At 36.5% G+C, this 17,596-nt stretch overlaps 1 protein-coding gene across 6 annotated transcripts in view; it reads right to left on the bottom strand.

Moving 5' to 3' along the window:
• DNAJC10 (DnaJ heat shock protein family (Hsp40) member C10) overlaps window positions 1-17,596 on the bottom strand; it is a 126,146-nt gene that overhangs the window by 86,505 nt on the left and 22,045 nt on the right. For 5 of the 6 annotated variants that reach the window (XM_082466702.1, XM_082466706.1, XM_082466707.1 and 2 more), the window contains 5 exons: window positions 6,608-6,651; window positions 5,822-5,959; window positions 2,650-2,739; window positions 1,788-1,901; window positions 129-243 (listed from right to left, as the gene is read on the bottom strand). In XM_082466702.1, the coding sequence (XP_082322828.1) occupies window positions 129-243; window positions 1,788-1,901; window positions 2,650-2,739; window positions 5,822-5,959; window positions 6,608-6,651 (501 nt within the window). The remainder of the gene's footprint in view (window positions 1-128; window positions 244-1,787; window positions 1,902-2,649; window positions 2,740-5,821; window positions 5,960-6,607; window positions 6,652-17,596) is intronic. The other variant, XM_082466705.1, reaches the window with a different exon arrangement.

Here is a 17,596-nt window from a genome sequence, read left to right as displayed (position 1 = left end):
CAAATTTACTAATAAATGAGAGCAAAGTTATTTTTCATAATCATGTCCATATAAAACAAGGTTAAAAAGTAGAATTAAGAATTACTATTTGAAAATCGAGAAATTTTTATCACTTTTTCCCTTCTTACCATGATGAATTTCAAATTCCTTAGTTCCTTGTCCTTTAAATACTGCTAGACATGGCTGAAAAACATAGAGATTACTACAGATGTCTGGTGCAGAGGAACAGTCAAACTTGCCAACCTAAAGTATAAAGAGAAGGTTTAATCCGTTGAAAATAAAATCTTACCCATTCAGTTAAATATTCATAAGGATAATCCAAAAATGACATTGCTATAACAACAGCTTCTAAACAGAAGTTAATGGACCATGAAAGTAAGAGACAGAAATCATTAATTTACATTTAACACTGAAACTATATTTAGTTATAAAAAAAAATGCCTCCTAGAGATTTCAAAAACCTGAGAGGAAATTTCCAAGAAAATATTAAGTTGTTTAGAAACCCACCCTTCTAAAAATGTAGAGAATATTTATATAATCTTGGGGTGGGAGAAAGAGAGAACGTCTTAAGAGAGACCCTACAAAGAGAAATAATAAAGAAAAAGGTTCACATTTTCATACGGTATGGAAAAAAAACCCAGTGGGCAAATGATAAACCAAAAAAAATATTTGTAGCATTTAAGACAAAGGATCTATTAAGAAATAAAAAGATGAACATCCTACCAGGAGAAAGAAAATGGGCCAGAGACATACATGGAAAATAAAGTAGAAAGCAAATAAATGAAAATGAGTATTATTAACAAATCACTTTTGGCCTATCAGAACAGTGTTAATTATAAAGAATGATAATACCAGGGCTGGCACTGGTATAGAGAAATGGTCACTTACATGCTGTCAGTAAGAATATAAACTGATATAAATTTCCTGGAAGACTCTGGTAATGAGGATAAAAAACTTTGAAGAAAATATATAACCTTGGTTCAAAAAATTCCTCATACTGCATTTTTGCAGTATATCTTTTTGATATAAAAATGGAAACAAAGTCACCAGTAAAAGAGGATTTGTCAAACAATAATGATGTAACCATACAGTGAAATACTGCTTGGTCTTTAGGATGATGACCGATACATTTACATATACATACACACATATACACATATATATTACACTGGTATGTGGAAAAATTTATATCACTAAATGGAAAATTTTACAAAAGAGAATTTAGTGAATCTAATTTGATTAAAAAGCATACATATAAATTTACATGTGTGTCTACTACAATGGCCATTACAATATGCATATATGTGCACACACATACATATGCCCACACTTAAAAAGCTTGAAAGGTTATTATAACAGTAAATTCTTAGTAGGTTTATTAACAGTGGAGAAAATGTGGATAATTTTTAGGCATTCTACTTTAATTCATTTTTGTGCTCATTTATATATCTTAATTTAAAATAATGAATATGAAATTACTTACATAAAGAAATAAGAATTTAAAAAAGGGAAAGATATCCTATTCTATAGTATGCATTCCAGAAAAACTATCATACAGATTTATCACATAACAACTACCCAAGAGAAATGAAGGTTAACCTTTTTCGGATATCATTTTAACTTTTAATAGAAAAAAGAAAATGCAACAGAAGAACAAAGGCATTTAGGGGTTTCTTAACCTAGAATTTCAAATAAACATTTTTATGTTATTTAAAACATTAACTTTATGTACTAAATTAAGAAGAAAGCACATAAGCAGAAGGCTAGGCAGAATACACTTTTCTTACTTGAATATGTTCATTTTTAAGTAGAGTTTTTAGTTTCTTCAACTCAGGATCATTTGAATTTTCATTTTTTCCAAAATGAAAAAATAAGAGCCACCGATGATGAGCCAAACGATCCTTAAAAGTGATTAAAGAAGAAAGTGATAAAGGAAAAGAAACATCAGAGATGGGAAATCCTAAGAGTTCTATCAATAATTTCTATTTCTCTGACTTAATTTTAACTATCCTACCCATTACTTCAAAATATTGTCTAAAATTCAGACCCAGTCATATTCTTATTTTGTAGTTTATTTGGAATAATGCTATATAAATCAATTATATAATATTACACAAAGAAAAGAGTCACTAAATCATAAAATCTTAAAGACGATGACAGAGCCAAAAAGCTGAAAGGCGGGTAAGTCAGATTTCTTCAGGTTTAACAAAAAGTTTGGTAGGGATATAGACTTAGAACACTCTGGGATCAAGAAGTAGAAAAAATAACTGATTCTACTACAAACTGAATATTTCTAAAGTTGCTTCTTAATTCTCAGTGAACAATACAGATAGTTCTGTAAGCGAGAACAAAGAGTTCCAAATCAGATCCAAAGTTGCTTTGTGATCAAAATCTTGCCTTTTCTGGTGCACCTCCTGCGGCCTACCTTCAGGACTAGTTAGGTTTCCAAAACTACAGATCCACACTGAAGCTGCAATGCCAGCAACCCTGGCATTAGAGTTCAACCTAGAACCAACTGATATATATATATAAGTCCTTTGAAACTGCTACTTCTTCTCCAAAATGAATAAAACAAATGCTGATTTTAAAATGTTAAGATCTGAAATGTTACCAACATTTAATACTATTTATTATTAAAAAAAATATTACCTCTAGTGTGTTTGCCGTAAGTAGTTCAAAATCTGGAAGGTTATGCATTATTTCCAAATATATTTCTTTAGCATCCAATGAATTAAGAAACTAGAATAAGAGAATCATATTGTAATCTTTTTAATCAACGTTCACTTATTTTAGTGTCTCAGTTTTTCAGTTTTCAGAGAAAGAACTTTTAAGGGAAAAAATCATAGAAGTTACACAGTTTTTAAGCTAATTATCCTAAATGTTGTCCTTTTCCAAAAAAAAAAAAGGACAGTATATCATATTGTGGCAATTATTAAACTGGGTTGTTTCTTTAAAAAATAGTGATGTAAAATATATTTCATTATTAGGTGTTTCATTACCTGGAATTTTCTATTAACTGTGCGGCATATTCTATGATAATCCTCAAAATAACCTGGAGTGACCTCTGGCTCACTGGGAAAAAGCTATGGTATGTTCAGTTTAATTTTAATGCTAACATGTTTTACAGAATGCCAATGCTTTACGAATTCTTTAAAAACTGTTAAAACACTAGAATATCTGGTGATCTAAGATGCTTCATACCCCAATCAATAATTAATAGGAATTAAGATAAGAAAAACTTATTATTGGAAAACTGGAATGGACTTTATTATAGAGATTTTTAGAAATAATGTGCCAAAACCAAACCACTTAGGAGTTTTACAGAGTAAAATGTGTATATATATAAGAGATATATTTTAAATTAAATATATTTTAGATCTAGGTCTCTTATTTAAAACAAAACAACTGAAATAGACACATCTCGATTCTAACAAACCTTCTTTATTTCTGTCCATATTTTATCCTCAGCATATTTTTCTCATAGAACTCTCTCTGCTCTTCTAATTCTCATGGAAGCAGCTGCTATTACAAAGAGTGCAGCAATAGTTACATCAAGAAAATGTATACAGGGGTTGATGAAACAGTTTATTGTATATCTTTAATTATAATAAACTATTTGTTTGAAATTCATATATTACTTGAAAGATCTAAAACTCCATTAAAAACTTGTAGGAACTACCACTGTATTCACAGTTTAATTGTGTTCGACATGAGAATAATCAATAGAAACAATGTCTATAACATAAGAACAGAAAACTCAGATTTTCAGCTTAAAAAAAAATCTATAGCATATTCTCAAAAATCTATGAAATAACTTGTTACCAAAGGGCTTAAAAGGCCAAAACAGAGGACTTTCATGTCTCAGTACTATAAGCTCATTCACTTTAGTCACATTCATGAAGATTTTACTAAAAATACTCCCATAGCAGCTTATATAAATATGTAAGTTATAAATCCAGTAGAACCTCCTTATAAACCTGTTTGTTTTAGAGTAAAATTTGGCAGTTACATCTAGAAGGGTACTGTCCAGCCTCTGAATTTCACCTGCCAGACATATATAGCTGGCATAGTGTTTTACATTTTTTAAAACTTGAATGCTTTTAGGAGGGACAGGGACTTTTAATTTGTCACTCTGTGTTGTCACATTTCTAATATCACTCATTTATGTTTCCTAAGATCATATATGAGCTTGCTGTTTTATATCAAAAAGCCCAAAGACCTCACTGAAATATGAGATTGTAGTACTGAAGGCAGGAGCCTATATTAAGTGTTGGCCAGGGTACAGGCAATCCTCATGAGCTAATGGCACAGTGTAAATAAACTCAACTTTTCTGGGCATTCTGGCAATATGAATTGAATTTAAAATTGCTGCAGCCATCTCATTCTGAACAGGTAATGGAAGAAGCGCACAAAGGTGAACAAGATAGTCATTACAACACTGCTTACAATCATGAAAAAGTAGAAACAAATATCTATCAATAGAGGACTGATTAAACTCAGTATGTTACATTTAGTCAATGGATTACTATTCAGGAATTGTTGATGTATTTTTGATTGATGTGTATATTTATAGGAATTATTGTATATACTACTATTCAGGGACACACACACACACAATATAAGGCACATAAGTAGGCACTATATATAGTACTTATGTGCCAGATATTCTTCTAGGCATTTGGGATACATCAATGGAAAATCCAAACTTAAAATTTACTGCAGAAGAAAAATAATGAAAGAGTAAATAAATAAGTAAATTACAGTGTATGTTATAAGGGGATAAGTGCAATGGAGGTGGATTATGGAAAGATTTTAAAGACAGAGCCACAGATTTCCCTGATGAATACGGTATAGGTTATATGGTATGAGAAAAAGAGGGGTCAAGAATGACTCCCAAAGTGTTTGGCCTTAATGATAAAAGATGAAGTTTTCATCAACTGAGATGGGGAAAAACTGGGTACAGCAGACGTATGGGGAAATACGAGGAGTTTAGTTACAGATCTAAGTTCAAGACATCAATTAATATCCCAGGGGAAATACTGCATGGGCTGGAGAATATCCATGTCTGGGCCAAAGACAAAACTGGTGAGTTGTCTGCATGAAGTCATAATTGTATGTACATATAGGTAGAGACCTGGAAGGGTATGTACCAAGATTTGATGGTGCTTGCCTATGGGTGATTTAATTTTAATGAACTTTGTATCTTTCTTTATACATTTATATACCAAATATGAATTTCTGTAATGAATATGTGTAATCTTGTCAATACCAAAAAAGGAAAAATTAAAATACAGAAAAGAAAACTAAAGGTAGTCTGTCTTATATCAGTCTTTTTTTCTTTGTGGGTTCTCTAGGGACCTATCCGATATCCCAGTATTTGTCTCAGCTCCTTGACAACTATCTTGAACCTCAGTTTCCTCATTTATAAAATTAGGAATGTGAACCACACCAGCAGTTGCCAAACTGAGTTTACACCAGAATCAAACAGGGTGCTTTAAAAAAACAGATACCAGATTCCATCTAAACCTACCAATGATCTATATTTTAACATTAATGGAAACCAATAAATATTCATTTAACCTAAGAATGTATTCCATACCTTTGGGTTTTTAAAACTGTAATGGTTTATGCCAGTTTAAAAATAATCCTTATAGCTTAACTTTATAAACTGAAGTATTAAACAGAATCCCAGAAATATTTGTTCTAAGTAATTAAGTGTCCTATAATCAGATGATATAAACTGGTTCATTGTTTTGCTCATTGTTTACAAAATGATGTATTTGAATACGTGTGTGTGTAAAGAAATTAAAGTGATTCATACCAAAATACCACTTTTCTCTTTGTTATTTAAAGTGGCTCCAGGAGGAAAATACGCAGTAGTACTTGTTGTAATGTCCAAACTTTTACAAAGGTTGTCCTGGGTGGCACAGTCCATCCATCCTACATTAACAAGACCATCCTAAAATGGAAAAAAACAAAAAATCGTGTTGTAAGTGGAAGAAAAAGTTAAAAGGATTTACATTTAGCAAAAACACAACTTTTCTACTATTAATTAAACTTTTAAAAAGAACACTAAAAAAATGATGCAGATTTGAATAACATGATTAATAAATTTAATCTAATATATATAAAAATTACACCTTACATAGGAAACATTTTCAAGCACACACAGAACATTAACAATCTTCATAAGTGGCAAACTCCCAACCCATAAGGCAGCTTCAATAGTGTTAAAGTATCAACAACACACAGATGGCACTCCCTGACCATAACATGATGAGAGCTAAATAAGTAAAATAACAAAATGACAAAAAATAAAGTTTAGAAATGACAAAAACACTAATATATAACTTTCTGGTTAAAGAGGAACTCTAATGGAATACTTAGGAGTGAATGATAATGAAAGCACCACACGTTAAAATGTATTGAACACAGCTAATTAATTAGAAAGAAACTTATAGCTATGAATACATTTATCAGAAAACAAGCAAGATTACAAATAAGTGAGATAAATGTTTAAGAAACCACCAAAGAAAATATTTGGAATCAGTTTTTAAATGTGTTTCTTAACATGGTGATACAATTTTACAAAGTAATTGATGCTTACCAACATCCCACTTAACCTGAGACGTGTCTGTGAAGTCAAACAATCTGGTGGGGGAAAAAAAAACTTATGAGGCAATTTCAGCTTAAGTCTGTACTTTCATTTGCTGTTCCCCCAAACCATCATGTTGATTCTTAGGCAATTAATTGGGCTGTGCTGGTAAATACTGAGACTTTTATTTACTAGGTAGACATAGAGGTCAATGTCTCATTCTTCTCCCTCCCCCCGTCCCCTTTTCTCTCCCTACCCCTCCCTTCCCTCTCCTTAGTCTTTTATTCTCTCCCCTTAGTTTCTCAGGATTTCCAGCTAAAGAAAAAAGAAGGAATTCCCTATCAAGTACCTCTTTAGGATCTTATTCTCAAATGTCTCCTCCTATCAACAGTACCCTTTATCCAACGGATCTCATGATTTGGGGTAATAAAATGTAATGCCTATTTGATAAATAACAATATGTGCAGAATCCTTAAAATACAATACAATCTTAGAATAGCTTCTTCACTATTTTTATGTAAGTCCTATAAATATGAATGCTACGATACAATGAGATAGATTTAGAAGAAAGGGAGATGCAGCATCACAGAGCTCACGGGGATAGGTAAAATCAATCTACCTACGGTAAAAGTAAAATAATGTCAGAAAGCTTTAAAAGTTTTCCTTATGTGTGGAATGGAGAGAAACATGTGCATTAGGCCAAAATGAGAGAAAACCCTTCAATGACAGACTAAGTTTAAGGGTGATTAGGTGATTTTTGCTGCAAGGCAATACCTTTCCAACATAGCAGCATAAAGGCTGAGAGGTGAAGTATGGGGAAAAGATCCATGTTGGGATTAAACATATGAAAATGCATTAATTAATTAGGATATTTTCTAACACTAGGACCAATTTTTAACCAATCTTCCTGCTTGAATACAGTTTATGTTTGTGTAGGGTACTGAACTTCCAACTTAATTTACTAGGGGAAAGGGTCCTAGAAACGGAAAGTTATCATCTTCAAATATATACTTTTTTTTTTTAAGGTCGCAGCACGTGACATGTGGGATCTTAGTTCCCCAACCAGGGATTGAACCTGTGTCCCCTGCATTGGGAGTGCAGAGTCTTAACCACTGGACCACCAGGGAAGTCCCCCAAATATATACTTTTATGAGGCAAACATGTACATTTTTGAAATGAATACATATGATGGAAAGTCAGTAACTGCAAAAAATTATTATTTTGTGAGGGTTGTATCTGTCAACAACTAATTATTTTTTCGAAGTGTCAAAAACATTTGTAGCTATCTGACGGTATAATTTACCATAAGTATAATTAAGCTGAAAAATTTGCCCATTGAACATAAACCACATGATACTTGAAGAAATTAATAACTGTAGAGGAGAGATCAAGATGGTGGAGTAGGAAGACATAGAGCTCACCTCCCCTGACAACATACCAAAAATACATCTACATGTGGAACAATTCTCATGGAAAACTAACTGGAAAATGGCAGAAGAACTCCTATACAACCAAGGCTGCAAGAAAGATTTCCATATAACCAGGTAGGATGGAAAAGGCATAGGGTTGGGACCCCCACCTGAGAGGGATCTGAAAGGAAGAGAAGGTCCTCATGGGCAGACCCTCAATGTGGGGAGCAAGTGGGTTGAGCCACAGACTGGGCATTCCAGTCCTGGGGTCCTGCAAGGAGGAGACAAGCACCCTTGGCTGCCAGGAGAACTGCTGGGACAGACAGAAGGGCTAGAGGAGCCTAGACTCTACTCATGAGGAGTACACATGTGCTGCTTTACCAAAAATCAGGGCGGAGAGAGCTTTGCACTGGCAGCTGCCACTTCGCCACACTCCCCAATCCGAGCTGGTTGAACATCCCGGCCCCACTCACTCCATACCACAGCCCAGTGCTAGATTTGGGCCAACCAAGCCCTGGGAGGAGACTTGGTCTAGCTATGCAGAGACAGACTGGGGGTCCTGGGATGTGACCTGGGTGGAGTGGAGGTGGCCACTGTCAGCACTTGCTCAGGTAGTGCCGCAGGAGCACCCCGCAGTTTGCCTCCCAGTGGAGCTGATGCTCTGGCTCCACCCACTCCACACAGCAGCTTAGCCTCGGAGCTGGGACAGACAGGTCCTGGGAGAAGACTGCCACGGGGTCAGCCCAGTGCTCTGGTGGTAGCACAGCCACCTCAATTCCTGCAGCCACTACACCCCAACCCCCAGCCCCAGCCTAGTGAATGTCCCAGCCCCACCCACTCCACACCACAGCCTTGCACTAGATCTGGGATAAACAGAAGAAGGGATGAGACCTTGGGCTGGTTCTGACTGGAGCCTCGGATGCCTACAGAGGAGGTGTACTGGTCCTTTGTGAGCACATGGGCCTCACTTGCTTCCTTTGGGGGCAGGGCACCACTCAAGGGGAATGGAGCCTGACTGAGCCCGACCCTCAGGGCATTTACTCCAACAGCTGGGGAGCAGACCCTGTCCCTGACAGGGCGGCAACAGCTAGGCAGCAAAGAGGAAGTCCCGCCTCACACCCTGCACAGTCTTTAGATCCCCCAAAACCAACCAAACCCCCTATCTAGGTGATAACGACCAGCATACCCCGAAGAAAGACATGGCTGGTGTCCATCGTACACACAGAGTCTACACAGGGATGCTACCACATAAAAACACCCCTTTAAGACCATAATAGATAATCGTTTCTCCTAAATTCAGAGACAGAGACAGTTAAGTAAAATGAAAAGGCAGAGGAAATACTCCCAATTAAAAGAGCAAGAAAAATCCCCTGAAACAAATAATGAAACAGAGCTCACCAGTCTACCAGACCCCAAGTTCAAAAAGGTGGTAATAAAAACGCTAAATGAATTAAGAAAGATCAATATAAATGCAGATCACTGTAACAAGGAACTAGAAAACTATAAAGATGAACAAATCAAAAATGGATAATTAATTCAATTTCTAAGATAAAAAGAAATCTAGAAGCAGTGTACAGCTAGCTAAATGACACAGAAGAATGAATAAGTAAGCTGGAAGACAGAATAATAGAAATCACCAAATCAGAAGAGCAGACAAAGACAAGTGAAAAAACGAAAATGAAAGGAACTTACAAGATCTATAAAATAATATAAAATGTGCCAACCTATGCATAATAGGGGTTTGAGAAGGAGAAGAGAGAGAGAAGGGGATCAAAAACTTATTTGAAGAAACTATGGCTGAAAATTTGCCAAACCTAAAGAAGGAAACAGATATCCAGGTACAAGAATCACAAAGGGTCCTAAACAAGATGAACCCGAACAGACCCACAAGATATATCATAATTAAGATGGCAAAACTTAAAGACAAAAAGAGCATTCTAAAGGCAGCGAGAGAAAAACAAAGAGTTAATCACAAGGGAACCCCCATAAGGCTATCAGCTGATTTGCAGGCCAGAAGGGAGTGGCATAATATACTAAAAGTTCTGAAAGGAAAAAACTGGCAACCTAGGATGCTCTATACAGCAAGATTATCATTTAGAATAGGAGAGATAAAGAATTTCTCAGACAAGCAAAAACTAAAAAGATTCAGTAATACTAAACCTACCCTAAAAGAAAGGGTCTTCTCTAAATGGAAAAGGAGCAAGAAACTATAGGAAAGAGAAAATCAAAATAGGCAAGGCAAATATATAGTAAGAATTGAAGATCACTTAAATAAGCTAGTATGTAGACTAAACAGTCAAAAAAAATTGTAAAAGCGACTCTGTAATAAAAATAAAAGGATAAGTATAAACATGTAAGATAGGCTATCAAAACTGCAAAGTATCAGGGAGGGGAGTAAAAAATGTACACCTTTTAGAATGTGTTTGAATTGAATGACTATCAGTTTACATCAAGTAGATAGAGTTACGGGTCAACATACCTAAATTCCACGGTAACCACAAATCAAAAACAAAATAGATTCACAAAGAGCAAAAAGAAAGGAAGTCACACATACAACAAAAGAAAATCATCAGACCAAAAGAAAAAACAAAAAGAATAAACAAAGAAGAACTACAAAAACAACTGGAAAACAAGGATTAAAATGGTAATAAGTACAAACCTATAAACTACTTTAAATGTCAACAGACTAAATGCTTTGATCAAAAGAGTGGCTGATTGGATTAAAAAAAACAAGAACCTGAAATATGTTGTCTACAAGAGACTTACTTCAGGATAAAAGACACACACAGACTGAAAGTGAGGAGAAGGAAAATGATATTTCAGGCAAATGGGAATGACAAGAAAGTGGGGGTAGCAATATTCATATCAAACAAAATAGACTTTAAGACAAAGGCCATTAAAAAAAAGACAAAGAAGGGCATTATATAATGATAAAGAAATCAACACAAGAAGAGGATATTATACTAATTAATACATACGCACCTAGAGATAGAGGAACCAAGACGGCGGAGTAGAAGGACGTGCTCTCACTCCATCTTGCGAGAACACCAGAATCACAACTAGCTGCTGGACAATCATCGACAGGAAGACACTGGAACTCACCAAAAAAGATACCCCACATCCAAAGACAAAGGAGAAGCCACAAAGAGATGGTAGGAGGGGCGCAATCAGAGTAAAATCAAATCCCATAACTGCTGGGTGGGTGACTCACAGACTGGAGAACACTTATACAACAGAAGTCCACCCACTGGAGTGAAGGTTCTGAGCCCCACGTCAGGCTTCCCAACCTGGGGGTCTGGCAACGGGAGGAGGAATTCATAGAGAATCAGACTCTGAAGCCTAGTGGGAACTTATTGCAGGACTTCGACAGGACTGGGGGAAACAGAGACCCCACTCTTAGAGGGTGCACACAAAATAGTGTGCGCATCGGGACCCAGGGGAAGGAGCAGTGACCCCGGGGGAAACAAAACCAGGCCTACCTGCTAGTGTTGGAAGGTCTCCTGCAGAGGCGGGGGGGGGGTAGCTCTGTTTCACCGTGGGGACAAGGACACTGGCAGCAGAAGTTCTGGGAAGTACTCCTTGGCGTGAGCCCTCCCAGAGTCTATCATTAGCCCCACCAAAGAGCCCAGGTAAGCTCCAGTGTTGGGTGGCCTCAGGCAAAACAACCAACAGGGAGGGAACCCAGTCCCACCCATCAACAATCAAGTGGATTAAAGTTTGGCTGAGCTCTTACCACCACAGCAACAGTCAGCTCTACCCACCACCAGAGCCTCCCATCAAGCCTCTTAGATAGCCTCAACCACCAGAGGGGAGACAGCAGAAGCAAGAAGAACTATAATCCTGCAGCCTGTGGAAAAAAAACCACATTCACAGAAAGATAGACAAGATGAAAAGGCAGAGGGCTATATGCCAGATGAAGGAACAAGATAAAACCCCAGAAAAACAACTAAATGAAGTGGAGATAGGCAACCTTCCAGAAAAAAGAATTCAGAATAATGATAGTGAAGATGATCCAGGACCTCGGAATAAGAATGGAGGCAAAGATCGAGAAGATGCAAGAAATGTTTAACAAAGACCTAGAAAAATTAAAGAGCAAACAAACAGAGATGAACATTACAATAACTGAAATGAAAACTACACTAGAAGGAATCAATAGGAGAATAATTGAGGCAGAAGAACGGATAAGTGACCTGGAAGACAGAATGGTGGAATTCACTGTTGCGGAACAGACTAAAGAAAAAAGAATGAAAAGAAATGAAGACAGCCTAAGAAACCTCCGGGACAACATTAAACGCAACAACATTCGCATTATAGGGGTCCCAGAAGGAGAAGAGAGAGAGGAAGGACCAGAGGAAATATTTGAAGAGATTATAGTCAAAAACATCCCTAACATGGGAAAGGAACTAGCCACCCAAGTCCAGGAAGTGCAGCAAGTCCCATACAGGATAAACTCAAGGAGAAACACACCAAGACACATAGTAATCAAATTGGCAAAAATTAAACACAAAGAAAAATTATTGAAAGCAGCAAGGGAATAACGACAAATAACATACAAGGGAACTCCCATAAGGTTAACAGCTGATTTCTCAGCAAAAACTCTACAAGCCAGAAGGGAGTGGCATGATATACTTGAAGTGATGAAAGGGAAGAACCTACAACCAAGGTTACTCTACCCGGCAAGGATCTCATTCAGATTTGATGGAGAAATCAAAAGCTTTACAGACAAGCAAAAGCTAAGAGAATTCAGCACCACCAAACCAGCTCTACAACAAATGCTAAAGGAACTTCTCTAAGTGGGAAACACAAGAGAAGAAAAGGACCTACAAAAACAAACCCGAAACAATTAAGAAAATGGTCATAGAAACATACATATCGATAATTACCTTAAACGTGAATGGATTAAATGCTCCAACCAAAAGACACAGGCTTGCTGAATGGATACGAAAACAAGACCCATATATATGCTGTCTACAAGAGACCCACTTCAGACCTAGGGACACATTCAGACTGAAAGTGAGGGGATGGAAAAAGATATTCCATGCAAATGGAAATCAAAAGAAAGCTGGAGTAGCTATACTCATATCAGATAAAATAGACTTTAAAATAAAGAATGTTACAAGAGACAAGTAAGGACACTACATAATAATCAAGGGATAAATCCAAAAAGAAAATATAACAATTATAAATATATATGCACCCAACAGAGGAGCACCTCAACACATAGGGCAACTGCTAACAGCTCTAAAAGAGGAAATTGACAGTAACACAATATTAGTGGAGGACTTTAACACCTCACTTACACCAATGGACAGATCATCCAAAATGAAAATAAATAAGGAAACAGAAGCTTTAAATGACACAACAGACCAGATAGATTTAATTGATATTTATAGGACATTCCATCCAAAAACAGCAGATTACACGTTCTTCTCAAGTGCACACGGAACATTCTCCAGGATAGATCACATCTTGGGTCACAAATCAAGCCTCAGTAAATTTAAGAAAATTGAAATCATATCAAGCATCTTTTCTGACCACAACGCTGTGAGATTAGAGATGAATTACAGGGAAAAAAACGTAAAAAACACAAACACATGGAGGTTAAACAATACATTACTAAATAACCAAGAGATCACTGAAGAAATCAAAGAGGAAATCAAAAAATACCTAGAGACAAATGACAATGAAAACACGACGACCCAAAACCTATGGGATGCAGCAAAAGCAGTTCTAAGAGGGAAGTTTATAGCTATACAGGCCTACCAAAAGAAACAAGAAAAATCTCAAGTAAACAATCTAACCTTACACCTCAAGAAACTATAGAAAGAAGAACAAACAAAACCCAAAGTTAGCAGAAGGAAAGACATCATAAAGATCAGAGCAGAAATAAATGAAATAGAAACAAAGAAAACAATAGCAAAGATCAATAAAACTAAAAGCTGGTTCTTTAAGAAGATAAACACAATTGATAAACCTTTAGCCAGACTCATCAAGAAAAAGAGGGAGAGGACTCAAATCAATAAAATTAGAAATGAAAAAGGAGAAGTTACAACAGACACAGCAGAAATACAAAGCATCCTAAGAGACTACTACTAGCAACTCTATGCCAATAAAATGGACAACCTGGAAGAAATGGACAAATTCTTAGAAAGGTATAACCTTCTAAGACTGAACCAGGAGGAAATAGAAAATATGAACAGACCAATCACAAGTAATGAAATTGAAACTGTGATTAAAAATCTTCCAACAAACAAAAGTCCAGGACCAGATGGCTTCACTGGTGAATTCTATCAAACATTTAGAGAAGAGCTAACGCCCATCCTTCTCAAACTCTCCCAAAAATTTGCAGAGGAAGGAACACTCCCAAACTCATTCTACGAGGCCACCATCACCCTGATACCACAACCAGACAAAGATACTACAAAAAAAGAAAATTACAGACCAATATCACTGATGAATATAGATGCAAAAATCCTCAACAAAATACTAGCAAACAGAATCCAACAACACATTAAAAGGATCATACACCAGGATCAAGTGGGATTTATCCCAGGGATGCAAGGATTCTTCAATATACGTAAATCAACCAATGTGATAAGCCATATTAACAAATTGAAGAATAAAAACCATATGATCATCTCAATAGATGCAGAAAAAGCTTTTGACAAAATTCAACACCCATTTATGATAAAAATTCTCCAGACAGTGGGCATAGAGGGAACCTACCTCAACATAATAAAGGCCATATACAACAAACCCACAGCAAACATCATTCTCAATGGTGAAAAACTGAAAGCATTTCCTCTAAGATCAGGAACAAGACAAGGATGCCCACTCTCACCACTATTATTCAACATTGCTGTGGCTAGGACTTCCAAAGCTATCAGAGAAGAAAAAGAAATAAAAGGAATCCAAATTGGAAAAGAAGAAGTAAAACTGTCACAGTTTGCAGATGACATGATACTATACATAGAGAATCCTAAACATGCTCCCAGAAAACTACGAGAGCTAATCAATGAATCTGGTAAAATTCCAGGATACAAAATTAATGCACAGAAATCTCTTGCATTCCTACACACTAATGATGAAAAATCTGAAAGAGAAATTAAGGAAACACTCCCATTTACCATTGCAACAAAAAGAATAAAATACCTAGGAATAAACCTACCTATGGAGACAAAAGACCTGTATGCAGAAAACCATAAGACACTGATGAAAGAAATTAAAGATGATACCAACAGATGGAGAGATATACCATGCTCTTGGATTGGAAGAATCAATATTGTGAAAATGACTATACTACCCAAAGCAATCTACAGATTCAATGCAATCCCTATCAAATTACCAATGGCATTTTTTACGGAACTAGAACAAATCATCTTAAAATTTGTATGGAGACACAAAAGACCCCAAATAGCCAAAGCAGTCTTGAGGGAAAAAAACGGAGCTGGAGGAATCAGACTCCCTGACTTCAGACTATACTACAAAGCTACAGTAATCAAGACAATATGGTACTGGCACAAAAACAGAAACATAGATCGATGGAACAAGATAGAAAGCCCAGAGATAAACCCACACACCTATGGTCAACTAATCTATGACAAAGGAGGCAAAGATATACAATGGAGAAAAGACAGTCTCTTCAATAAGTGGTGCTGGGAAAACTGGACAGCTACATGTAAAAGAATGAAATTAGAACACTCCCTAACACCATACACAAAAATAAACTCAAAATGGATTCGAGACCTAAATGTAAGACTGGACACTATAAAACTCTTAGAGGAAAACATAGGAAGAACACTCTTTGACATAAATCACAGCAAGATCTTTTTTGATCCACCTCCTAGAGTAATGGAAATAAAAACAAAAATAAACAAATGGGACCTAATGAAACTTCAAAGCTTTTGGACAGCAAAGGAATCCATAAACAAGATGAAAAGACAATCCTCAGAACGGGAGAAAATATTTGCAAATGAATCAACGGACAAAGGATTAACCTCCAAATTATATAAACAGCTCATGCAGCAGAAACAAACAACCCAATCCCAAAATGGGCAGAAGACCTAAACAGACATTTCTCCAAAGAAGACATACAGATGGCCTCGAAGCACATGAAAAGATGCTCAACATCACTAATTATTAGAGAAATGCATATCAAAACTACAATGAGGTATCACCTCACACCAGTTAGAATGGGCATCCTCAGAAAATCTACAAACAACAAATGCTGGAGAGGGTGTGGAGAAAAGGGAACCCTCTTGCACTGTTGGTGGGAATGTCAATTGATACAGCCACTATGGAGAACAATATGGAGGTTCCTTAAAAAACTAAAAATAGAATTACCATATGACCCAGCAATTCCACTACTGGGCATATACCCAGAGAAAACCGTAATTCAAAAAGACACATGCACCCGAATGTTCACTGCAGCACTATTTACAATAGCCAGGTCATGGAAGCAACCTAAATGCCCATCAACAGACGAATGGATAAAGAAGATGTGGTACATATATAAAATGGAATATTACTCAGCCATAAAAAGGAACGAAATTGAGTCATTTGTTGAGACGTGGATGGATCTAGTGACTGTCATACAGAGTGAAGTAAGTCAGAAAGAGAAAAACAAACATCGTATATTAACGCATGTATGTAGAACCTACAAAAATGGTACAGATGAACCGGGCTGCAGGGCAGAAGTTGAGACACAGATGTACAGAACAAACGTATGGACACCAAGGGGGGAAACCTGCGGTGGGGTGGGGATGGTAGTATGCTGAATTGGGCGATTGGGATTGACGTATAAAGTGATGTGTACAAAATTGATGACTGATTTAAAAAAAAAAAAAGCAAAAAGAATGAAAAGAAATGAAGACAGCCTAAGAGACCTCTGGGACAACATTAAATGCACCAACATTTGCATTATAGGGGTCCCAGAAGGAGAAGAGAGAGAGAAAGGACCCGAGAAAATATCCGAAGAGATTATAGTTGAAAACTTCCCTAACATGGGAAAGGAAATAGCCACCCAAGTCCAGGAAGTGCAGAGAGTCCCAGGCAGGAGAAACGCAATGAGAAACACGCTGAGACACATACTAATCAAACTGACAAAAATTAAAGACAAAGAAAAATGACTAAAAGCAACAAGAGAAATATGACAAATAACATACAAGGGAACTCCCATAAGGTTAACAGCTGATTTCTCAGCAAAAACTCTACAAGCCAGAAGGGAGTGCCAAGATATATTTAAAGTGATGAAAGGGAAGAACCTACAACCAAGGTTACTCTACCCAGCAAGGAGCTCATTCAGATTCGACAGAGAAACCAACAGCTTTACAGACAAGCAAAAGCTAAGAGAATTCAGCACCACCAAACCAGCTCTACAACAAATGCTAAAGGAACTTCTCTAAGTGGGAAACACAAGAGAAGAAAAGGACCTACAAAAACAAACCCGAAACAATTAAGAAAATGGTCATAGGAACATACATATCAATAATTACCTTAAACGTGAATGGATTAAATGCTCCAACCAAAAGACACAGGCTTGCTGAATGGATACGAAAACAAGACCCATATATATGCTGTCTACAAGAGACCC

Source organism: Balaenoptera physalus (assembly GCF_965194825.1).
Source record: "Balaenoptera physalus genome assembly, chromosome: 6".
Taxonomy (NCBI): domain Eukaryota; kingdom Metazoa; phylum Chordata; class Mammalia; order Artiodactyla; family Balaenopteridae; genus Balaenoptera; species Balaenoptera physalus.
The sequence above is the reverse complement of the archived record's forward strand: the minus strand, read 5'-3'. Positions and strand labels throughout refer to the sequence as shown.